The sequence below is a fragment of the Passer domesticus genome, chromosome 20, assembly GCF_036417665.1.
Source record: "Passer domesticus isolate bPasDom1 chromosome 20, bPasDom1.hap1, whole genome shotgun sequence".
In the NCBI taxonomy this organism is placed as follows: domain Eukaryota; kingdom Metazoa; phylum Chordata; class Aves; order Passeriformes; family Passeridae; genus Passer; species Passer domesticus.
The window spans coordinates 7441033-7465767 of NC_087493.1; the positions used below are offsets into that span (position 1 = coordinate 7441033).

The 24735-nt window shown below is 48.8% G+C and overlaps 2 protein-coding genes across 3 annotated transcripts in view; one reads left to right on the forward strand and one right to left on the reverse strand.

Moving 5' to 3' along the window:
* Positions 1-16597, reverse strand: part of ACSF2 (acyl-CoA synthetase family member 2) — a 36928-nt gene extending 20331 nt beyond the window's left edge. The window contains exons 1-10 of one of the 2 annotated variants that reach the window (XM_064395770.1): positions 16441-16597; positions 10411-10606; positions 8585-8713; positions 7605-7658; positions 5053-5171; positions 4686-4848; positions 3818-3913; positions 2766-2914; positions 2086-2177; positions 964-1040 (exon numbers count right to left, since the gene is read on the reverse strand). In XM_064395770.1, the coding sequence (XP_064251840.1) occupies positions 964-1040; positions 2086-2177; positions 2766-2914; positions 3818-3913; positions 4686-4848; positions 5053-5171; positions 7605-7658; positions 8585-8713; positions 10411-10606; positions 16441-16514 (1149 nt within the window). In that variant the 5' untranslated portion in view covers positions 16515-16597. Of the gene's footprint in view, positions 1-963; positions 1041-2085; positions 2178-2765; positions 2915-3817; positions 3914-4685; positions 4849-5052; positions 5172-7604; positions 7659-8584; positions 8714-10410; positions 10607-10704; positions 10731-16440 lie in introns of those variants that run through there. The other variant, XM_064395769.1, reaches the window with a different exon arrangement.
* A 3690-nt stretch (positions 16598-20287) lies between these two features.
* On the forward strand, positions 20288-24563 carry LRRC59 (leucine rich repeat containing 59). The gene is made up of 7 exons (XM_064395159.1): positions 20288-20531; positions 20854-20913; positions 21428-21586; positions 21892-21996; positions 22575-22647; positions 23074-23247; positions 23765-24563. The coding sequence occupies exons 1-7, from the start codon at positions 20427-20429 to the stop codon at positions 24007-24009; spliced, it is 921 nt and encodes a 306-aa protein (XP_064251229.1). The 5' UTR covers positions 20288-20426; the 3' UTR covers positions 24010-24563.
* The last annotated feature ends 172 nt before the right edge of the window (positions 24564-24735 follow it).

Here is a 24735-nt window from a genome sequence, read left to right on the forward strand (position 1 = left end):
GGTAGCTGTCACCTGACAGAGCTCAAGCAGCAGCACCAACCCCAGTGTTTCCAGCTCGGCATTACGAGCATCATATCCAGGATTAAAAAAACCTGGCTGCACCCAAGACAGCTCCATGATGCCCTGGATTCCCCTGGTGTGTGGCAGAGCACAGAGCTGTCCCTGTGAAACCCTGCTGGTGCACTCGGGGTCTGCCAACAGCCACAGCCCAATCTGACTCCCAGACCCACATGTTTACCCATCACTACTGGCTGCTTCCTCAGCCCTGGGAAGCAGCATGGTACCAAATTAATCTCCTTCAGGGCACAACAAAGCAGTCCTTCTCTGGCTCAGCCATTCACATGCAGATGGCAGGACAGGCCTAGGAAATGTGCCACCTGGAGGGTCACTGAGCCCCTCCATGGTGGCCTGGCCCCCTCATGCAGCACATGCTGGTGGCTCCTGCACAGCCCCAGGCTGCTGGGAGTGTGCTGGAGCAGCAGGACACGTGGCCCAGCACACCTGGATGGCACCACTCCCACCACCCCACTCAGACACGACAAAAACCACACAATGAGGTTTTACATCCCCAGGAAACCCAGGATGGGGAAAGAAGCTTGACAGATCTGCACCAAGAGGAATGCAAGCATCCACCTGCACCACCATGAACCAGCACTGCCTCTGCCACCATAATCCTGGCAGTGTGTACAGCTGAATGTCAGTAAAAGTTTTGAAAGGAGCAGCAGAATTTCTCTTCATGACATTGAATGTGATGCCTTGTCTTCTTCCAAAGCTTCCTCCCCAGACACCTCAGCAGCAACCAGGCAGAACCCCCACTTCTGCCTTCCAGCTCCTCTGAGCCTTCCCTCTTCAGCCTGATCCCAGCAGGACCCCAGGTACCACTGTGGTCCAGAGGCACCCAAACTTGGTGTCCCACCATGACAAACACCCCTTGCAGGTCTGGTCACAGCCACCACAACTCACCACGAGCTCTGGCATGTGCATCTTGGTGATAACTGTCCTCATGATCTCAGGGGGAACAGGAGAACCTGCAATAATTCCTGGAAGAAAGAGGAAAATACCTTGGAAACCAGCTATTTATTCCCAGGAGTGGTCTCTCAAATGGCTCTCCACTCCCAGATTTAATGCTGACAAGACCTGTGGGATACACTGGTTCCTGTCAAAATACCTCCTAAATGTTTTTACACAGGCTCTAGTTGTTCTAGAAACAAAGGCTGCAGCAAGGCAAATTTGCCTTTCTCAACAGGAAAATAAATTCTGTAACTCAAACCTAGTCCAACCTACATTTCTCCAAAAATGGAAAGATGCATAGCAGAAAGAGGCACAGTTTTATAGTGTGATTATCACCATAAAACCATAAACCTTTCCTCTTGCCTTGCACAGAGCAGCCCTTTTGGGAGAGGGAAATTCCCACTGCCACCTGTTCCAACCCAGGATGACAGAGCAGAAGAGTGGGGTAATATATGGGCTTTGGTGGGAAACAGGATGAGACAGGATCATTTTGCACATAGCAGAGATGATTAGGTAACTTGCTAAAATATTTTCTTATGCTCCAGCACCATCTTCTCTCCACAGTTATTGCCTCAAAAGGACTGGTGGTCTGCTCAGCTGTTTCCAAGGTGGGCTGTGACAAGAGAGAAAGTTCCAGCACATGGAATCACACCCTCCAGCACGGGGATGAATGACTTCAGAAACAGGCAGGAAACTTTAGGTCTGAGAAAGAAATCTGAGCTTGGCTCTGCTTTATGGACTGCACTAGTCTGAGACACAGAAAGCATCTGCTGCCACATGGTGGTGGTTGGAGAGGCAAGGAAAATCAAGCTGCTCCTGACACCTCCCCTTGCAGCTAAAATAGAAAGGTCCTTCCCTAGACTGCCTTCAGATGAAGGAGTCCTAAAATACACAATGATGGAAGGATTCCCCAAGGGAAAGAAATGTAGCATCAAATTAACAAGGGAAACACAAGGCTCATGCAACTAAATTCTTCCCACCAGAAGAGATGTGCGCTCACAAAACCAAAAATACAGCAGGGAAGCAGGAATATCCTGGTTCTCAGGATTCTTCCATTTGAATTCTGGGACTTACCTCCCCGGAGAGTTGACAGGTCATAGGAGTCAAAGTCCGGCTGGGAGAGCATGTCTATGAACATGGTGGGCGTGCCGAGGAGGAAGGAGCATCTTGAGGGAGAAAGGGATAAAAAGGCAAAGCTGCAGAGGTGGAAACTGGGGGCAGCCCCAGCTCAGCACCCATCCCCTCCTGCCCCATCCCCTCCTGCCCCATCTGGGGCTGCAGCAGCACGGAGCAGGCACAGCAGAGGTGCTCATCATCAGCACACACAGACATACATCAGAGACACAGATGTACATGTATGATGCAGACACAGCAGCAGCTCTTTTGTTTCCCAAGCTGTACTTGAGGAACAATAGGGGAACACCATCCCAGCAGCAGAGCTGGACTTGGAAAAGGAGGGCAGGTGTTGAGTTGTGAAAACACAGCAGCCACAGCAAACCAAGACACCACTATGCTTCCCAGCAAGAGCCCTAAGGTGACAGGAAGGATTCCTTAATTTCAGGAGAAGGGTGATGCTCCCAAGCACAGCTGAAAAGGCAGACCTTGGCTCCTGAAGTGCCCGTGCAATGAGTGCAGCAGCAAACCTGCCCTCCCATCGTGGGCAGGAGGAGCACAAGCAAGGTGCTGGCAGGTGGGGCAAGGGAAGGAGCAGAGCTCGAGGCCAAGGGCTGCTCCCCAGCAAGAGAGGCTCTCACTTCTCTCGGGACACGGCCTCCAGCGCCGCCCTGCCCTCGAAGCTGGGCGAGGAGAAGATGCAGGAGGTGCCGTGCAGAGCCATCACCATGCAGCCTCCCACCGAGGCCAGGCAGTGGTAGAGAGGAGCAGGGAGCCCGCAGCGACTCTCCTGGGATAACCAGAAAACAGTGAGGAGAGGAGACCAGAGGAGAGCCCCCAGTCTGCCTCCAGCCCACCTCCCTGCTCGAGAGCAAAGAGCTGAGCACTGGCTTTTTTCTTGATCCCCTGGCTGGAAATCTGACATTCTGCTGTGCTCCTGTTAGGTGAAAACACAACTGACACGTCCTGCCTTCAATAAAAATCAGTTTGGGATGTTTTTTTATGTCAATATTTCATCTTGTAATTTTGCAATGTCTCTTCTTTGCTGGACTCCTTGGTCTGCTATTGCTTATACATTACATACCAAAAGAGTATGCTGTGAGAGGCATGAAATATGCAGGATTTGGCACATGTTATCCATTTTACTTTCTTTTTTTTTTAAATCACCGAAGGCTCTGAAGACTGATTGAAACAACTCATCTATTCTCTGGATCAAAGCTGATGTGTTAGAAATAAGTACTTGAGAACTTCAAAAGAAAATATTTGTCTTTAACAATTTTTTAAGAAACCATAAAAAGAGAGGTCATACCCTGATAAGAGTTATAACACTGTAAATATGACATGAAACCAAGTCATGTAAATCAAATTAAAACCTTAGTCAACAGAATTCAAAGCTAATATCCAGAGTCTTGTAATTATTTGAAATGAGTATTCACCAAAATGAAAAGTGATTAATTTCATAGTTTTCCCCCACAAAAAGATAGCTTTTTTTTGTCTAAAAAAAAGCTTCACATGAAACTACAATGAAAGATCAATGAACTCCATTGAAATGCAAAATGTAATGCATTAACATGCCCCAATGTCATTTTCAGCAAAACACCCTGCCCTTCCAGTGAGTAAACACCAACATTCTCCACACGTGCTCCCTCCTTGCAGTGGAGGCCTCCCCAAACCCTGCTCCCACCAAACCCACCTGGTCTGTGAGACCCAGCCTCAGACCAACCAGATTGGCATTATTCACAATGTTCCTGTGGGACAGGGTGGCTCCTTTAGGGCTTCCCGTTGTTCCCTGGAAGACACAGGGAATTATGCAATAACACCACTTTTTCTGAGGGTGACTTGGGACATTCCCCCTGGCAGACTCTGGGGTGATCTTGCCCTTTTTTCTCCTGTCAGACCTGGGAGACTGTTTTTACTTTTTTAACAGCACCTGAATCCCAAAAAATAGCCAAATTTCAGCTGAACAGAGTTCACCTGGCACTGTCTCATCTACATCAGAACTTGACAAAAGGCTGCACACAAAGAATGGAAGAAGGAGAAATGGTAGAACACTTTTTCCATCCTACTGCAGAAGCTGGAAGCTTGGTCTCAAAGAGAAACAGGAAGAAAATGTGATGTGTGGTGTAGCCATGATATTTTATGAAAAATCCTTTGCTAGGATTTTTCCCTCCTGAGGAGCTGAGGACCTCAGGAAAAAAATGTAAACAATAACTGTGTGCTGCTGTGGAATGCAACAGGTGAATCTGTGATTGGTGCATGTTGCTTGTTTCTAATTAAGAGGCAATCACAGATGCAGCTGCATCGGACTCTGAGGGTCACAAGATTTTGTTATGCATTCTGTTCTTGTTCTTTGTAGCTTTCTGATGATATTTTCTCTCTATTCTTTTAGTATAGTTTTTAGTATAGTATTTTAATGTAATATATATCATAACATAATAAACCAGCCTGCTAAGAACACGGAGTCAAGCCTCACATCTCCACACACGGGTGTTACCAGCAGTGTGGCACTGCACACATCCTTCCCCTTGTTCCCAGCGAGGAGCCCACCCCAGAGCACCTACTGAGGTGAACTGGATGTTGATGGGCTCGTTGCAGGACAGGGTCTGCTGCACGGCCCTGAGCTGCTTCAGGTGCCTGCTGTCCCCTGCCTGCAGCACTTCATCCATGTGGAAGGTGCCAGGCAGCTTCGAGTCACACATGATGACAGTGGATAAGTCAGGGAGCCTGGCAGAGAGAAAAACACCATCAACAACAACAGAACAAGGAGAAAAGTGCCCAGACACGGGTCAGGGCAAACCTCTGGGCCAGCCTAACTTGTTCTCTTCAGGTGAGACCTCCTTCTTCAGCAAAACCTGTGTGGTGCAGCTGAGGGGACACAAAGCACGGCTGTGAGGTCAGAGCAAAAGACACCAGATGTTCCTAACTCACCTTTTGCTCTTTATTCCCCCTGGACTGGATTTTTCTAGCTCGGGACATGACTGCTTTAGAATATCATAGTATTTCTGTGTTTTAAATTGATGGGGGAACACCAGTGCCTTACAGCCAACCTGTGAAGGGAGACAGAAACTCATGAAAAGTCACGTTGGGTTGATGGTCAGGACATGATAAAGAGCAGCCACCCCCAAGAGAGGAGCAGGTAGGTTTCCCAAAGGCTGAAGCAGATGAGCCCTTGCAGCTGTGCATTCCCAGCTGTGCTGGCACTGCACACCAGCATCCCAAGCCTGGATCCAGCTGTGCAGCCAGTGCTTTGCTCTTCCTCAGTGCTGGATTCAGGATGATTTTTGCTGCTCAAGAAAGTAGAGCTGCAGCCTGAGGTTCCCTCCTTGCCCAGGACTGACAGCCTTTGTTGTGAGCACATCTGATTTTTCAGATTATGAGTCTCAACTCCAACAAAAATCCCAGTGCAAAATGTGAATAAATAAATAAAGTTAAAATAAACTAATCTGTGTTGATCTGGAATGAGGATTTTTGAGGAAACTTGGAAAAACAAGGATTTCTAAAATCTGCCTCTAAGATCAAGCCAAGTTTTTTTTTTGTGGAATTTTTGAGGTGTTCCTTTTTCCTAAGATTTTTCCACTCTTATTAAAGCAGTAGCTATTTTGAAAATGAAAACATTTTTCATTCAACCCTTATATTTACATAATCCAAAAACAAAACACCTTAATTACCCCAAGAATTTTTATTTCTTTTTCAGCAGCAGAGATTTTGCTGAATTTGACCCAGATTTGCAAACTGTTTTCGTCTTCCAAAAAATGCATTTGTGTCCAATAAACTATTTACATATTTACTCAGCTGTTCTCATTATTTTCCCAGAGTCTGGGAAATAAGGAGACACAGGCTACTCCAATAAATTATTTTTAAGTACCTTCTGGGCTTTGTCAGAAAGGAAGACAAACATTTGCTGTATTTTCTGGAACAGGCTGCCCAGAACCCACAGGACTGAGGCTGTTTTGGGCCTCTGCAACTTTTTACTACTAATTCCTTTAAACTGCAATTCTGGGTGAACCAGCTCTGAAAAATAAGTGCTGTGTGGGGAGAGGAGGGCTGATTGAAGGGCTGATGCTGTACAAGATAAAGAGTCTCTGGTTGGGCCTCTCTCACTTGGTCTCATCCTGAATGGCAGCAGATCTGTCTTCAAAGAATGTAAAATATGAGAACTCGACATCAGTTTGCTTTTACCAAGCCCTGGAAATACAGCAGGAATCCAAGGAATGGTTATTCCACACATATTTCCATATATACCAGTCAGACTGCACAGAGGGACAGGATCCAACAGGAAAAGCCCTAAAGTCATCAGAAAATTTATTATGGAAATAAACAAACACAAACAATCCTGAGGGTGATGAGGAACTCCAGAGATCCCAGTGTCAAAGGTGCTTAATAAATGCTGGCAAATCCGGAAGGGCAAGACAGGAGCAATTCCCAGTGGAACTGAAGCACAGTTCTGCTCTTACCCCATCAACATTCCAGACTACATCAGAGAAGAAAATCAGAGGAGATGAAAACAAAAGCCTTGCTGGGGAAAGAGGGAAGAGTTGCACATTCCAGCAGGACAGAGAAGCCCAAGGACACCCAGCCCAGAAGAGATGGTGCTCTGCTGCAGCACTGGGCTCAACCCCTATGCATGAGAACAGGAGTGACCAGCAGGACTGCTGAGAGGATTAAAGAAAGGATGAAACAAGAATCCAAACTGCAGCCCAACAACCCATTACAGAGTTACTGATACAAAAGAAATTTGCTAAAAATTATCCAATTTCTAGGTAGAACTAACTTGGATGGTGCTGGGAACATTCAAAAGTGGCTCCCTCTTTTCTAATATCAGCTTTCCATTTATAGCTGAACAAACCACAGTGAAAAAAATAGCTGTTTAATCTTAATTTTTAGCCATCAAATATTCAATAACCTGAATTCCTCATTATTTGAGCAAGGGAGCCTGAACAGTTTAAATTGATCAGTGCTCAGCATGTCACAAACTCAAACCCAGGCAGGTATTCAAGGGTAGATGAGGCAGCAGAGAGATGTTAAACTGTGGCAATACCTAGGACTTAAACCAGCTTAAATGCAAGGCCAGCCTCAGACAAACCTGGGATGGAGAAATCAAGCTACCAAGCACACTGGTCCTTTCTGAGGTTTTATACCAAGGCTGAGGTCCCAGATGGTGATTTTTGCCCTGAGCAGGAGGGACACAGAGGAAATATCAAGTCCTGCATTTTTTCTTTAATTCCCTGGTAGATGATTGCTGACAGTGGGGGTTGGGTTGGGTAATACTCTGGCTGTTAGCAGAGAGAGAGGGATGAGAAGGATGTAGCAGCTTCCATCAGACAGGGTGGCAGCCACAGCAAGAAATGTGGCCACAGAATTGCAGCTTCATCCCCTCTACACATCCAACAGCAGCCAGCTCTTCCCATACACCCAAACCTTAAGCTGCTCATCTGCACCACGTCCCCACCAGTCCCCTCCAACACACAGCTCATACGAACCTTCCTGAGCACAAACTCCAGCTCAGAGGCCTGGTAGGCTGGGTTCACAGACACCTGAAGAGCCAGAAACAAGAATTTCATCACCTTCTTGCCTTGAACACGCTCCCCCCATAGCACAGATTCCAACAGAAAAGTTCCTCAGAGCCTTTCCCCCAACACAGAACTGACAGCTCACCACCACAGGGATTCCACACTCACAGAAAATATATCTGAATTCTGTGTTTGTGTGGAAGAAAACAATTGGAAAAGAGATTTATGAGGTCACACAGTCAAAACAGAGCTTCAGGAGCAGAAACCAGATCTCCTGTCTCACAGGAGTTGATCTAGTTGATCCCATCCACTAAACTAGATCAAAATTCTTGTGCAAGTCAGGTTTCTTGATGGACAACTGTGATAACACCTTCCACCCAGCTCTTCACAGAGTGGCCACTGGAGTTAAGCTCACCCTCAGCTTCCTCCTGAGCCATGCTCTTCCACCCTATTCCTTCAGACACTGGAATGGACCAGGATGGAGGAAATGGAGCAGAAGGCAGGGTACAGACCTCAACACAGTGCACTGCCTAAATAAGGTGTGTTTTGGTCATGCTATCAAATGAAAATTGGCTTTATGGATATGCAGCCTGGCCAAGATTTTTAAGTGAGCCTTTGTTCCATGGAGCAATACATTCAAAGGGATCTAACCAGCTGGTAGCTGGTTAGGGCAGCAACATCCCACACAAAAAATGGTCTGTAGAGAAAAGCACATCTATTAACAACTGTTGTAAGCACTTTTTTGCTCCTCCTCCCTCTGCTTCCCTACAGAGTGGACAATGAAGGTGCAGAGAGATGCACAGGTCTTCCTTAAATACTTGATTCATCTAGAGATGACATGGCAAGAGCATGGAAAAACAAACTTTATTCTCCAGTATTTCCTATTGCTTCTTTGTCTCTATTTCCTTTCCCAACAGATTGCTAAAACCTGGGCACAGCAAACTCCTTACCAGGATGATTCCTGCCTGGGCAGTTGCAAACTGCATAAGAACCCACTCGTATTTATTGGGTCCCCACATGCCCAGCCGGTCTCCCTTCCTCAGGCCAAGGGCCAGAAGTCCAGCTGCTGCTTGGTCCACCTGAAAAACACAAGAGCCTGAGGGTCACACACCAGATGCAGGGGGGATATTGGTCTCCAGGCACTGCTTTCTGGAGAAAAAGCATCATCTTTGTGACTGAAATGCAACAGGCTGTGTCTGCCCAGAACAGACCATCAGCCCATGGCTGCTGCAGCTTCTGAGCCTGGGGCACAGGCCAGCCCCTGCTCAGCTGAGAGCATAAAAACTGGAAGCATAAAATAACAAACCTGGAACAATACAGCAAAGCAGGAAGGAAGTCAAAATAGGCAATTATGTTGTTGCAAGTTACTTCTTGTCCAAAGACTATTTATTGCCAAGTTTCTCATCAATTCCACTTAGGAACAAGCTTTACCCATATGCTGGGCCCATCCACACTGTTGGATCTGCCTGGGTATCACTTACTTCAAAAAGGATTTGGGTGAAGAAAATTCTATCAAGTGATTTTTGACCAGTTTTGGGTTCCTCTCCTCATAAGTCCTGTGAGGAGTGACTGGGGAAGCTGGAGGGGCTCAGCCTGGAGAAAAGGAGGATCAGAGGGGACTTTCTTCCTCTCTACAACTCCCTGGCAAGGGAGTGCAGCCAGGTGGCAGTCAGGCTCTGCTCCTGGGGAACGAGGCTCAGGATGAGGGGAAGTGGCCACAAACTGCACCAGGCTAGGGTCAGGAGGAATTTCTTCATTGAAAAGGTTATTAAATATTGGAAAGGACTTCCCAGGGAGGTGTTGGAGTCCCTAACTCTGGAGGCATTAAAGAAATTACTGGATGTTGCACTCTGTACTCTGACCTACTTGGCAGCGTTGTGATCGGCCAAAGTCTCAGTCTTTGAAACCTTTCCAACATTAATGATTCTGTGATCCTGTCATTCCTTAATTCAAGTTCGGCCACTATATTAACAACTACTTTATTTTGCAGGGTGCTAAGTGTGTTTCAGGTTCACAAATGTATGTATAAATACACTGAGACATTCAGGAAAGATTTTATAGTTTTGTTAAGTTCTCAAATGAATTTATAAAATCTGCCTCAGATATGAATCTGAGGAACAATTTGATTTAGTTCTGAATTACAGCCTACTTCTTAAAATTAGGGTGAACACAGCTAATCTTGTTTATGTGAATGGATGTGACCAAAACCATAGTATGCCTAAAAACCTACCAAACAATTCTTTCCTATCAAAGATCATCTCATACATTTATTAGAAACTTTCCAGGTAGTTAGTGCCTCCATTCCAAAAACAGAGAACCATATATTCATATGTGCACACACCCACACACATCTGTGCATATGATATTGAGCCCTACTCCTTTACTTTGTTCCATTGCCTTCATGCACGGATAAAAATCTTCCCCACACTCAGCACCTCTGACAGTCAGAGTGACTAACCCAGAAGGTGGAGTCTGCTCCAACAGAGAAAAACACCATGACTCAGCCCGTAACCCATCAGGTAAGTGTGATAATTTTGAAGTGTGGATGTTCATTATGGCATGTTGGCATTTTGAGTACCCCCCTTCCATCCCAGGGCTGGGAGAAGGACGCAGGCAGCACTTGCTGGAAATGTGCTGCTCCCTCTGCAGCAGCACCAAGGTCCACACACAACTCATCTCAGCCCTGAGCTGAGCAGCGACACTGAGCAATGGTTCCCATTGCTCCATCACGCCTGCTGCTGTCGTCCAGCCCCCGAGGGGTGAGCAAGGCCCTCACCTCCTCCTTGAACTGAGCAAACGTCTTCCGAACGCCGTCCCGGCAGAAGACCAAGGCCTCGCGGTCAGGAAAGCGCTCCACAGTCTCCTCCAGGCACTGGCCCATGGTTTTGTCCAGAAGGGGAATGTCTGTGGGGCCCTGGATGTAGCTGCTGGTCACCTTGGGAGACACAGAGGGCACCTTTGTGTGCAGGGCACTGGGGGAAAAAAAGAGAAGAGGCGGTTTAATTTAACCTGTCAACGCAGTTCTCCCCGTCCGGAGGGATTATCAGCCTGCCAATGGCTTTGGGAGTACCTGGTGCACATTCCTGCACCAGTGGGAACCACAGGCAGCTGCTTCAGTGGGTCAAGACCAGGAAGACTTCCAAAAGGACTTGGAAAGCTTGTGCAGTGGCTTGGGGCACATGGACAGCCTTGGTAGCCCCAGGCACACACATGTGTGTCTATACCAGTGAGCAGAACAGGCAGAGCCTCCATCCCTCCATGGGAGAGCTGGTGAGGAAGAAGCCTGCTCCAGCCCTGCAGAACTGGCACAGCCTGCTCCGACCATCATTCACCTGCACTGAAAACTACATGGATATATCAGCGTGCCCAGACAGAATGTGGGCTCTGCAGTTCACTGAGAGATGGGCTTGGTCTTTCTGCAACATTAAAAAGTATAAATAGGTGTGAAGTAACACAACCAAACCAGTTTTTAGATAAATTCTCCCAACTGGCTGAAAAGAGCAAACAAATGAGAAAGAGAGAATTAAAATTAAAGAGGTCACTCTCCAAAACAATCAGCAGAGAAGAGTCTAATCCTGCAGAATGAAAACTGTTTTTAGAAGAGTTCAGAGAAGCTAAGCTGTAACTGAGGTGTCTACAAAGGAATGGTCTGTGTTTACAACAGCGAGCAGCTGTACAAATTCCATCTCTGACAGCTGGAATGCAAAGAGTTTATGGGACTGAAACAGCATCAATAAAAAGAGGAGATAGCAGCAAGATGAGGGGGGAGAAGTGCAGAGGCAATACCATAGAAGGGAGGAGATGGCCCCCACTGCAAATTTGGGACAGGTGGGAAGGAGGAGAGCAGGAGTGGGTTTGAGAAGTACAAACCAAGCAGGGCAGGAGCACTGAGACATTGTGCTGGAGGCCAAGGGGGAGGTCAATGAGTCAAGAGAAGCAACAACAGGGAAAGTCATTTTAATATCATTAAAGCTTTCTCTGAGGTCTGATCATTGGTGGAAATCTCCCCTTGAACCACAGCTTCTGACCATCTGAGCACTGCAGTTCCTACCTTGGTTTCTCTCTCCATCCCCTACAAACCTCTCTCTACTGCAGCAGCCATCTCCCACCACGCTGCCTTCCTCCCCGTGCTCTCTGTCCCTCCTCATTTCTCTCTGCCTCCTCCACGACTTCACCTCCTGCATTCCAACCTTAGGAGACAACCAGGAGGGACAGGGCTGAGGGACATTTGTAGGGTGCATAGCACAGAGGCTGTGTACAATGCAGTGAATAATGAGGAAATCCCTGCCTTAAAGAGGAAAAATAGCTCAGCCTAAATGCCCATCTACCACGGGATCAATATTCTGCAAAGACTTGGCGGTACTGCAACAAATTATTTGTTTTCCTGCCCACAAGAAACAAGCCTGAGCCTGGAGTTACCTCCAATGTGGAGTGAAAGGCGGTGTTCAGAGAACAAAAGCCAGATTTTACCTTGGGGGAGTGCAGCTCCAAGAGACAAGTGAACGACCTGACCCTTTCTCCCCCATTGCTCTTCGGCAGGGGGAGGATTGTGCAAACTCCCACAGGCTCTGCTCACACATCCCTCCTCACCAAGCTCTTGGGCAACTCACATCAAGGCTGTAAGGCTGCCTGAGGAGGAGGGAGGACAAGTGCTAAACTGAGCTACCTTACCTGAAAACTCCTGGGCAAAGCATGTGTGTAAGTGAGGAGATGAAAGAAAGCTCTGAATAAAGGCCTTTATAAACATCGGTTCTATAAAGCAAAAGGTAGAAAAAATTCTCCCTAAAGCAAGGGCAGGATGAATGCTCCTGGCAGAGCAGTAAAAGCCACTACAGCCACCCACAGCCACTTGCTGGTTGAAACAGAAAGTGAGGAAGTCCCTGTCCCATGTCATAACTCACGAGGGTGGATGAGGAACCCTCAGGTTGTTTGTTAAAACGCTTAATGGGGCCAGCCACACTCTCATCTCCCTCAAGCCAAGTCATCTCCAGTGTCAGCAGAGCCTGTCCTTAAATTCCCTGCCCAGGAAGGGCTGGAGAAGGCAGGGAGCAGCTGCTGACTTGGTTGCTCAAGAGCTCTTCTCCCCAGCATCAGCTCAGGGGGCACAAGGAGCCAAGCAGGCTCAGCACTGGGAAAAATAAACAACAAAAGGCCATCACAAAAAGAGACTGGAGAGAGGAAGAAATACTGCATAATTCAGATTCAGAAAATTCAATCAGAATCCAAAGTGACCAGCTGAAAAACAGCCTCCTGCTCTCTGCAGCCAGCCTTCAAAGAGGTACCTGCACAGCCCTGCACTGCCAGTGAAAAGGGGAATATCTTACACTGCCATGTCTTGGCAAAGCATTACACTGATCAGGCTCTCTGGGCTTACTGTCTCAATATTTTCCAGACCTGAAGAGCCAAAAGGTTTCACTGACTTTTCAGACTAAATGCAAAAAGACACAAAGCTCAAGGTTTCATGGTTTGGCTTCCTCTCTACCCCCAACACATGAGGATGAAAGTGCATCAAAGAGCAGTAAAAGATATCATTACAAAGCCACATGCTGAAAAATACTGAGCAAATACTGCAGTATTTCACACTGTGAACACAGCTTGCTCTCAGAGATCCCAAGTATTCACATTTTCAAATGAAAGCACCAACAGCACTCAGATTAGAGGCTAAGAAGGCTAAGATATCTCATGTTCAAAAGCCAGAATCACTGACTCCTCTCAAAGCACTAACTCACATAAATTCTTCAAATGCATTAAAGCAAAATTCTCAGCTGCCATCTAGTCTGAGCTCCCTGAATTCTGGCCTGACATTCACATGTGCTTCAGCATTTCTGTATCACCTTGGCAGTGGCAGAAGTGAAAGGTGTGGGATAAAACACAGCAGCCTTTTGGAAGCACAGGGGATCAGGAGTGCAATGAAGGAGGCAGACACAAGATATGCTCATTATCAGCAGCATAAGCTGGAAATCACACAGGGCTGCTCTCCCTCCTGCCCACAGCCAGCAGCAATGCATGTATCTGATCTGAAAGAATGTACCAAGAGACCTCTAGAAGAAAGGGTCCAAAGGATGTAGAAATAATCTCTGTGTTCATCTTTGTTACAGAAAACAAGCAATTCACCCTTCACCTCTTCCTACAAAGCATCTGGTGCTGCTGGAGATAAAAAAGAGCCACAGTCTGATATTACACCAGCTCTCACTTCCTGACTCAGCCAGAGGCGAGCAGATAAAGCTCTGCTTGCTCTTGGGCACTGCAAACCACGGCTTTTGGAGAGCACAGGCCTTTTGTCAGCAGCAGGTTTCAGCAGCAAGACAGCCTGCAAAGGAGCCAGCCCCATCCACAGGCTGCTCCTACAAAACTCTGAACCCTTGAGTTCAGCGACACAGACGTCAGAGATCTGGAACAATGCATCCTCCTCCTCTTCCCTGCAAAAGGCGGGAGAGCAGCCAAATCCCAGCAATCCCACAGCTCTTCTGCCTGGTGGCAGGAAGCAGAAATTATAAAACTGAAGCAAGCTGGGCTAATCCTAGGGGCTGTTTGTATTTTTCTCCGGACAGCCTCGGTCAACAGTCTGGAGTTGTTGACATATGATAACCAGCTCTGTTTTCACCTTTAACTCTTTACCAGTCTCTACAGAAATTATCAAAGTGGATGAGAGAAAACAAAGGAGTTGCTCCTGTGCCCTCTGTACTGTGAAGGACACTGACCTGCCCTGTGGTGCCACATCTGCACCTGTGGGAAAGGCCCTGCCTTCCCAGAGCTTGGGAATTGTCCCAAATACAGAGTTCATGCTTGGAGAGGTTCACAGACTCTACCAGTTCCTTTGCTCATGGACATCTACCAAGAGCATCTCTCCCCAAGGCAAGAGCCTTTGGGTCTTTTCTGCAATATGACTGCAATGAAAGGGTTGTGAAAATTAACTCTGCTCTGTCCTCGCTTCTGCTTTAATCTATTGACTAAAGAGTTAACCAGATACTTATTATTTTTAAAAATATTATTCTTTTCATTTAAGGAGAGATCAAGTTCTCAGGGTTTTCAGACTCCTCCTGCAGCAACTTTCTGTTTTCTTTTCCACTGCACCTCTCTGCCCTCTGCACTCTCCCTGCCAAAAGGATAAACAAGCCTAGGAGCAGAATTTAAACTTTTTTAAAAAAAAATTAAATTAAAAAAAATTAAAGTTTAAATTTAAAAAATTTTAAACTTTTTTTATAACATTACTAGAAAGAGTATACTCTCTAAACACTTGTTCTCTCTCTCCAAGGGCTCTGTGTTCTTATCCCTCAGTTTCAGTTCTGGGCTGGAGTGAGCTGCAGTGAATGCTATCATGCTTCCCTTCTGATCCTGTTTCCTAAGAACAGATTCTGAGAAGGCAATCTTCACACACCCATGATGAAGTGGCTTCAACACTTCACTCCTATTGTAAAACCACCTGAAAAAATCCCACCTAAACCCTGCCTGTGAAAAACAAGGAGTGGCCCACCTGGTTCCTGGAATTGCTCACTGGAAGCCATTCATCCTGGTGATTATTACTCTGAATATCAGCTAATGCTTCAGAGCCTTTCCCAAAGCCAGATACTTCCCATTGCTGTTTTTGACATGAATTTGCTCCAAGAGGCAGCACTGAAGAAGAGCAAGGCACAGACCTGGCCTGAGCACCCAAGCCCCAGAGCTTCTTGGTGTCCCGGCCCTGCTGGGTCACCCAGCCCCCTGGGGCTGCAGGACACGGGGGGACAGGGACACCGACTGCAAGCCAGAGCCCTGCAGGAGGATGGGGAAGCATTTGATACATGTCACGTTGTTGCAATCTAGACGGAGCTGCTGCACAAAGTTCAGCCCTGCCGTGCCTTCACTTCCCTCTGCCGGCTGTTCAGGGCTCATCCCTGCCCCTGCCCCACAGCAGATCCAGGGGATATAGCCTGCCTTCTGCCACTTTGGAGGGGTTTTAGGGGAGCCAAGAGTTACACATTGAGATGAATATGCCCTCCCAGCAGGCAGCCACTGGCCTAGCTGGATACCCACAGCACTCTGCAGCTGCCCTGTAGCCCCTGTCCCCCATCAGACGTGGTCACCATCCTCTGCAGCTCTGTGCCCTACAGGTTGCCAACCCCAGAGCCCTGTGCCCCCTACAGCCCTTATTCCTTCTCATCCACAGCCCCCTATCCCCTATAGCCCCTATTCCTTCTCATCCACAGCACTCTATACCCTATAGCCCCCATACTTTCTCACCCACAGCCCCCCTATCCCCCCTACAGCCCCTATTCCTTCTCATCCACAGCCCCCCATCCCCTATAGCCCCTATTCCTTCTCATCCACAGCCCTCTATCCCCTATAGCCCCTATTCCTCCTCACCCACAGCCCCCCTATCCCCTATAGCCCCTATTCCTCCTCACCCACAGCCCCCCTATCCCCTATAGCCCCTATTCCTTCTCATCCACAGCCCCCCTACAGCCCCTATTCCTCCTCACCCACAGCCCCCCTATCCCCCATTCCTTCTCACCCCCAGCCCCCTATCCCCTATAGCCCCTATTCCTTCTCACCCACAGCCCGCTTTCCCCTTTAATTCCTGTCCCTTACAGCCCCAGCCCTCTACACCCACCCATCCCTGCAGTCCCACCGCCCTGTACCCCTGCATCCCGCAGCTCCCGTCCCCATCCCGTCCCGTCCCGTCCCATCCCATGCCATCCCATCCCATCCCATCCCATCCCATCCCATCCCATCCCATCCCATCCCATCCCATCCCATCCCATCCCATCCCATCCCATCCCATCCCATCCCATCCCATCCCATCCCATCCCATCCCAGCCATGCCCACCTGCCCGGCGGGGCTCCCCGCCGCAGGAGCCGCAGCCCGAGCCGGGGCAGCGCTGCCAGACGGGCCGTGGCCATTCCTCCAGCGCTGGCAGCACCCGAGCACCCGGCGGGACCCGGCCCGGCCCGCTCTGTCCCGGCCCGCTCTGTCCCGGCCCGGCCCGCTCTGTCCCGGCCCGGCCCGCTCTGTCCCGGCCCGGCCCGTTTCGGTGCCGGGGGCGCGGCGCTCGGGCCCGCCCCGGCCCCGCTCCGCCCCGGGGCTCCGGAGCCGGCGGCGGCCGGAAGGAGGCACCGGGGGAGGGAAGCGGAGAAGCCGCCCGGTTTGCCCGCTCCGCGACAGGCTGCAGGCTCAGACCGAACCCTCAGTCCTGCCGGCCCCCAGCCCAAGCTGTCCACCACAGTTTCTTCCCCGCACATTTCCACTCCATTATCTCTTCTTGCCAGCCTGGTCCGTCAGCCTGACCCAAGCACTGTTACACCCCTCCACTCAAAGCAGTAGAGGTGGACTTTGGTGCAGGACAATCGCTATCATTTGCCCCCAGCTGTGCTCACTTGTATCACTCGGTGCCCTAGCGCTGTGAGTCACCAGCTGGCCTCCAGCCCTGTCCTCCCAGTGAGTTACCACTTAGAGCCCCACTCACACCTTTAGGCACTCCCCGTGGAGGAGAAGAGACCCGCCAGGAACGGCAGAGCTGCTCCAGGGCTGGGCAGGCGGAGATCCCCTCACCAGGTAAGGAGTGTGGTGCTGCTGAGCAGTCACAGTCACACAGTCTGCCTGAATCACATCAAGCACAATGGTGCTGACAAACGAGAGCATAAATATCAGCCTCAGAATGGTGAATCTCTGACATCAAAGCCAAAAAATGTGCTTGTAACAGAGTGAAATATCAACTGCCATGAGATCTCTAGTGTCTGACACTTGCTTTTAGAAATGAAGGATTTTCCCCAATGTGCATCTAGCTCACGAGGTATTTGTTTGGTGGCAGCAGTGACAGTGTCTTCTTTGTGAGGGAAAGGGAGAATGTTTTCCCTTGAAATGTGAAAAATTTGCCTTGCCTGCAGAGGGGTCACAGAGATCTCCCAAGAGTCTGGGAATGGTCTTCAACCCCAGGCTGGCAGGGTCAGCACAGGCCCAGTAAGGGTCGTTAGATCACAATTAGATCGACTGTGTTCATGCCACTTCCCTCAGCATTTCCTCCTCCCTTGTCCTTGCTAATGTTCCTGCAAGCCTTAGCAGAGTGCACAGATGTGCCTTGTGCTGTGCTTTGTCTTTGTCTTGTGGGGCTTCAAAGTCTTTCTAGCCTACATGCACGGATACCTCTTCCAGTCAGTGCCACTGATCTCAGCAGTGAGGTGAATTTCTGGATTCCACAGGGGATGTAAAGCTGTGTGACATCTGTGGTCAGAATTTGTCCTTCCACCGTTTGGCCAGAGCAGAGCAAATGTCTTTGTGCTGATGGAGCATCAGAGCTCTCGGTATTGTATAACCACAGAGGAAAAAAATTTTATGCAAACCTGTAATAAATAAAAATAAAGATGACTTTTGGTGGGTCACAATCTTCCCACATTATGGTCATTAGCACAGAGGGTGAATCCTGGTTAAAGAAAGAATTAAACCAAGAATTATACAGAAATTAATGTGACCTTAATATTTGGGTATGTTTGTTTGAGATTGTAGTGGTTTTGGCTAGAGATCAAAGCAAAGAACCCCTGAAGCAGTAACATTTCATACACCATTGCATAAGGTACCATTCATTTCTAATCAAGATTTTAAGATCAACAGATTTTAATCACAAATAAGTAGGTAGGTTTTGTAACCCATCTACACCCTTGTTTGGTTTTGCCAGGAGCCAGTGGCTCTTGGATTTGTGGAAACACAGATTTCAATCTCTGTAGCATTGCATTGATGAAGACCTTTCCCAGATATACAGAGAGTCTTGCTCAGGCCCCCTCAGAGCCCCTCTGGGTTTTGTTCTCCAGAGCAGGGCTGTATTTGGTGCCTCCCAGCCATGGAAGGGAACAGCACATCACATCACATCCCACCACACGAAACCCTCGCTGGCTCAGGGTAACGAGTGGGTCACTAATCAGCTGCCTGCTTTGCACATCTGCCTTCCCCATCACTCCCTGGAGCAGGGCTTCTCTGGCCCTTCCTTCCAACAACAAACATTGTTGTGAAAAGCCGAGGTATGGGGGGGGATTCTTGGGTAAGTAGACCTCGCTTCTCTCAGATGAGGGCTCTGTAATTTCTGCTCACATTTGGAAGAAAAATAACATGAAAAACTTCCATAATCTCCTGGACAGGAGCACCTCAACCTCAGGCAGACTGTATTGTAGTTTTTATGAGGCAAAACCTTGTGTGCTGCTTTGGGGTGCCTTTGTTCAGAGAATCTTGTGGCCTCAGTTACCTCAGTACTGAGATAATGCTAGGTTCTGGGTGTTGGAAGAAATTCACTGGCAGCTTAAAAATGAATGAATGCATCCAGAGGGTGGATGTGCTGCAGCAGTGAAAACATCTTTGCAATGTCCCAAACACCACAAATAGCACAGAGGTCAGCAAATTCATGGTTAGTCCTTGCTGTAATCCCAGTGCCAGGTAACACTAATCCGGCTGTACCCCAGGCTCCTTTCTCTTTCACTGACTTTCTCCACGGAGGAGAGTGCTCTGCTGCTGTGGGACTGGAGCCCTGGGAGCAAAGCAGGAATATCCATCAAGTGTTCCTCCTGTGAAGAGACATTGTGGGGCAATGTAACAGCCCAGCTGAGAGGGAATTCACCCCCTGGATTAGGGAGAGGGTGGACAGATATAAGCAGCTGTATCAGATATTGCAAAACAAGGTACACATCCCTGGGTTTCTGTTGGGATTACTGGCAATAAACCAGTTGGCTCTCTGTGTGGTGGTGGTGTCAGGTGAGGTGACTGGGTGCAAAACCTCCCCTGCTCACGGGTCTTGGCTGGGAGCTCTCCTGCCTTCTGCGGGGCTGTTTCATGTAGCCCAGATCTAAACTCCTGCCAGCCTGGCCAGGGTTCCAGGGCTGGTGGGACAGCTACAAGAGTGCCCTGAGCTGTGCCAGTGTGTCCCAAAACAGGCTCTCTCACCCAGTGTGCAAGAGGCCGACCCACACCCAGAGTTGAGGTATTTGATTTATTTACAGTTCTGCACTGGATTGCAAATCCACAAAGCCAACATAACAACGGTCAAAACTTTTGACTATATATGTCAGCAAACTAAAGGCATTAATGTTCATTGGCTACAAGTTACCTAGTTCTCATATCAATTAGTATTCTGTCTTCCATCGTTTAATGATTCTTTCACTTCCCATGCTAATTAGTCCACAGTCTTGGTCTTTCTCTTCTTTTGGGTTGGTGGGTTTCTTGGGTCTGTGGCCATGAGTAGGTGGTCACAATCTGCCCCTGACTGAATTACCTTTTACCTGCTTGGAGCTGATTCAACCCAATTGCTGAGTTAGCATTATTAGTTTCTTCCTTATCTTGGGGATTCTGCATAACGTCCTTTTAACCCATAAATCCTGCATTCCTTGTTCCTGCTATCAGCAGCACATCCTTCTTCCCAAGCTTTGTTAACTTAACCTTTGTTAAGTCTGAGATCATGGGAGCAAGCCTTAAACCCCAACAAGACAATTCCACCAACAAGTAATTCCTCTTTCAAGACACCGCTTCGAGCTTATGAGCTGCTGTCTGCTTCGGGGATTAACTCTCCTTTCTTTTTGCTCGGGTTTGACCGCAGGCAGAGCCCAAACACCAGACAGCATCCTCGGGACCGTCGCTCGGTGCCGTGCTCTGCTTGGCGGCCCCGCTCCGGGCCGGCAGCGGGCGCGCTCGGCCCCGCGGCGGGGCTGGCGCGGCCCGCGCGGACGTGGCCGCGGAAGTGGCTGGCGGGGCCGGGCCGTGCCACGCCGGGACGGGCCGGGCCGTGCCGTGCTGAGCCGTGCCGAGCCGCATCCCCCGCGGGCAGCGCCGACGGAGCCATGTCGCGGGGCAGCGGGAAGGGGCTGAGCCTGAAGGACAAGCTGGACGGGAACGAGCTGGACCTGAGCCTCTGCGACCTGAATGAGGTGCCGGTGCGGGAGCTGGTGAGTGTCCGGCCGCAGGATCCCCGGCAGGAGCGGGGACCGGCTCCCGGCAGGGCAGCCGGGTGTGCCGGGGGCTTGTGAGCTGGCCTGCGGGTATTTAAAGCAGTGTGGTTCTGTGTCCCGCGGGCCCGGCAGCCGCTATCTCTGCTGTCCTGGCAATCAGAACCTTTTGGAGCACAGAGATGGATCCGGAGATGACGTGACCCAGGAGCAGCCGCGGGGGATGGACAGACTGACGCGGGATAAACCGCAGAGGCCGGAGCGGAGCAGGTGTCACAGGGGATCGGCTGAACGTTCATTCAGTGCCTTATTTGTGTTTCAGGCCGCTCTTCCGAAAGCTACTGTCTTGGATTTGTCCTGTAACAACCTCATTTCCTTGCCGGTAAGGTGCTAGAGAGCCTCCGTGGGGATGAGTCTGCTGGGAAATATTTGGAAAGATAGCTGGTGCTTCAGGAGAGGCTCACCAGGCACTGTGGAACGGGCACTTTCGCTGCCCTGGGGTGGCTGAATGACTCAGTTTTCAGTGACAGGTCAGTGCTGGCAGTGGATTTGGCTGAGGCAGGAGAGAGTACAGGGTTGAACTGTGTGAAGATTGCAGTACATTCCTTCCAGAGCATCCCCAGGTGAATACAGAGGAGTTTCGTCAGCAGTGGAGACTTGGGTTTGTTCCTGTCATATTGTCATCCATAACCTTCTCAGTCTTATCTGTCCCACTGTGTCTCACCTCCATCTTCCAAGGCGAAGGAGGAGAGTGATTTTCCTCCATCACAGCCCTGTAGTAAGTCAAGGATTTGTGCCTGGTGTGAGTTGCAGGCTGTCTCCACTTACTTCCCACTTAGGTGCTTCCATAAAAGTAATGACCAGCTTTCTCTGGGTTTTCTCTGCTTGGATTTTAGTCAGACTTCTGCAGTTTGATGCACCTGGTGAAACTGGATTTGAGTAAAAATCGGTTGCAGCAGCTGCCCTTGGACTTTGGCCGCCTGGTGAATCTGCAGCACCTGGACCTTCTGAACAACCGCTTGGTCACCCTGCCAGTCAGCTTTGCACAGCTCAAGGTAAAACTGTTTGCTGGGCGCTTACGTAAAGCTTTGGGATGCAGCCCAGGGTCTTGTGATCCTGCTCAAGTTGATTTCTCTGGTAAAGCATCCATCCTGCTGACTACCCATTCCAAAATTCAGCTGGGTCTGCACTGCAGCTCAGTGAAAACCCTCTCAGTGTATTGAAAACATCTCTGCTTATCTTGTGTATCTGTTTCATTTATGTGAAAACTAAGCGGTTCTTTGCTTCTGCTTTGGACCTCTTAAATAATTCCAAGACTTCCAAATAATTACAGCCTCCTCTTTGTTGTGCCTTTTTGCAGAACCTGAAGTGGCTGGATCTGAAGGACAATCCCCTGGATCCTGTCCTGGCTAAAGTGGCAGGAGATTGTCTGGATGAGAAGCAGTGTAAGCAGGCTGCTGTCAAGGTAAGGAGTCTGGTTTTATTCGATTTTTTTTTTCCTTTCATGGCTTTGCCAGTGATTCTTCCTCTGTTTGCTTAGCAAGCTGGGCAGCTCTGCAGGAGCCTGAAGTTTCTTCAGGGAGTGAGGTGCAGGTCCACTGCACTGACTCCCCTGCTGTGTTGCCTGTGGAGAGCAAACACCTGGCTGAGGAGGATGCTTCTCCATTCGTGGAGTTAAGAGAGGATTAAATGCTGGTTGCCAAGAAAGTGGAAGCCTAATCAGTCATAGTAATCCATGCCTGTGCTGCTAGTACAAAAACCTCTGGAGAAGTTCTGGCAAACATAAATAGAAATGTTCTGTGATCCTGTGTATCACCGAGCACCAGTTTGCCATGTTTGTTTTTAATGGGAAGATTTGTTTTTTAGCAACAGAGACTCACATAAGTTGTGAGTTCTTTTCAGAGCCATAGCTGTAGGGATAGGTGAGGGTTGGGGGTCAGCCCCAGCTGCCTGTCCTCAGCCACACTCCCTCTGTTCTGTTCTGAACTGACTGTGCCACTGGGCTTCTGCACAGCTCTCAGGTTGTTTTCTTGGCTATTTAAGGTACTGCAGCACATGAAAGCAATCCAGTCTGAGCAAGATCGACAACGGCAGCGGAAACTCCAGGCAGAGAGAGGTAGGGACAAAGAGCCCCCACGTGCTGTCTGCTGAGGACTGCTCTTGGACCGTCTAACACACCCAAACATCCTGATTGCCATCTAATAAATTGCCATCTAACACATACTTTTAGCCACCCAAACCCAAAGTACTCAGGGAATAGTGGGGTAAAAGGGCTGGAGGGAGAAATATAGCAGGGGTGTAGTGTATGTGATTTCTTGGCCTGAGGAATAGTTAAATCTCTAATGGAATGTGCTATAGGTTACCTATAAAACATGAAAGAAAAGCACAGCAAAATGCAAGGTATGTAATACTAAATAAAATTACAAAAAAGAGGATAGTTGTTTAATTGGTTTCCCCATTCCAGTTGGGATAATAAGGTAATAAGGAAAATGGCAGTGACAACCCTTTACATAAAAGGGACAAACTTGCTGTTAACCCCCAGAAATGGAGAAGAAGCGTGAAGCAGAGCAGCGAGCAAAGGAGGCTCTGGAGAGAGAGCTGCGGAAGCGAGAGAAGGCAGAGGAGAAGGAGCGCAGGAGGCGCGAGTACGATGCTCAGAAAGCTGCAAAACAGGAGATGGAAAAGAAAACTAAAAAGGAAACAGTGCACACCCGAAGTAAGTAGTGTCCATTTTGGGTGGGATTGTGTCAGGTTTCATTGTCATCAGATGGTGATGCTGCCAGAATTGCTTTCATACAGTCCAGTACTGGGAGAGGGTAGGGTGGAACTTGTAGAAGTTCTGATAAACTCTGCTGCTGTGCCCTTTTCCCCTTTTCCTGTGTTCCCATGAACTGTGGAGATACAAGTCAGGAAGTTCTCCAGCTGTTCCTACTGAGAACTTCCCTCCACTCATTTTTTACTTAAGTCTATTGAGCTACATTTGCATAATCAGATCTTGTGCAACACAGAGGTGTTTTACACCCTCTGCCTGTAAAACTGGACCTGAAACTTTTCATCCTAAGCAGTTACATCCTGCACATCTACTTATTTATCAGAGCTAAGTGATGATAATTCACACCAAAAGCCAACTGCAGCAGAGGATTAAGTAGTTTACCTAGCAGTTTGTTTGTGAGCACAGCCTGTTGGAGTTGATTAACTCCTCACGTTCTGTCCTATCCATGTTCTCACTGCAGAGCCAGCCTCCAGCTCCCGTCCCCCCCAGCCCCCCCGGCACAAGGCCTCGTGGTCACGGTCAGTGCTGAGGGTCCTGCTCTTTGTGCTGTTCTGCATCCTTTGTGCCCTGGCTGCCTGCAAGCTGACAGAGCTGCAGCATCAACCTCTCTGCATCAGCGTGAACACCCTCTACGAGGACGTGGTGGCTGCTCTGCAGAACCACAAAACCCTGCAGAACATGCTACAGCACAACTCGCACCAGTGATTGTCCTGGGTGGGCATTGCTTCGTCAGCATCTCCTTCCACCATCTACGCAGCCAGAATTCCTATGGAATTGTGTTCTGATGAAACTGCTTTGAACCAGTCAGCATTGGTTTGCTGGTCCACTCCACAGAGCAGAGCTATTGTTCAAACTGTCTTTGTTGTGCATGTCTCTCAGTCGGCCTGTAACTCCCATTATTTGTGCACGTTAACCTAAACTTGTTACCACTCCTTGCCTCCGAGTTGTGTCCACCGGGATTGTGAGGTACAGGAAGCTGACAGTCTATAGCAATGGGAACAAGCAGCCCTCACATCATCTGGGTGAGACAGCTGTAGCTCTGAGCTAGAGGAAGGTTTTTCATACATACCCGTTCCTTGCTCTCTTTTCTGTTTGTGCTAAAACTGGTGGTATGGCTGTATGGGAATAATACACTAAGGCCCCACTCCAGGACCAATTGCAGGCATGTAGGATGGCTGTGCATCCCTATGTTGGAGCAAAGAGGCTGATGTGCTATTGAAAGAAGCTGAAAATTTTCAATACAACAGTTTTCACAGCAATTTGTCTGAACTGGATGTTTATGTTGTTAACATAGCTTTCATTTTAATTAGGCCTTTTAGGAACAGCCACAAATGATTTCCAAGTACGTGGGAATAACTCCTGCCTGCTGCAGCTGCAGAAGCAGCACTGGGTGGCACTGTGGGAGCACTGCTGGCAGGAAAGGGGATGGCT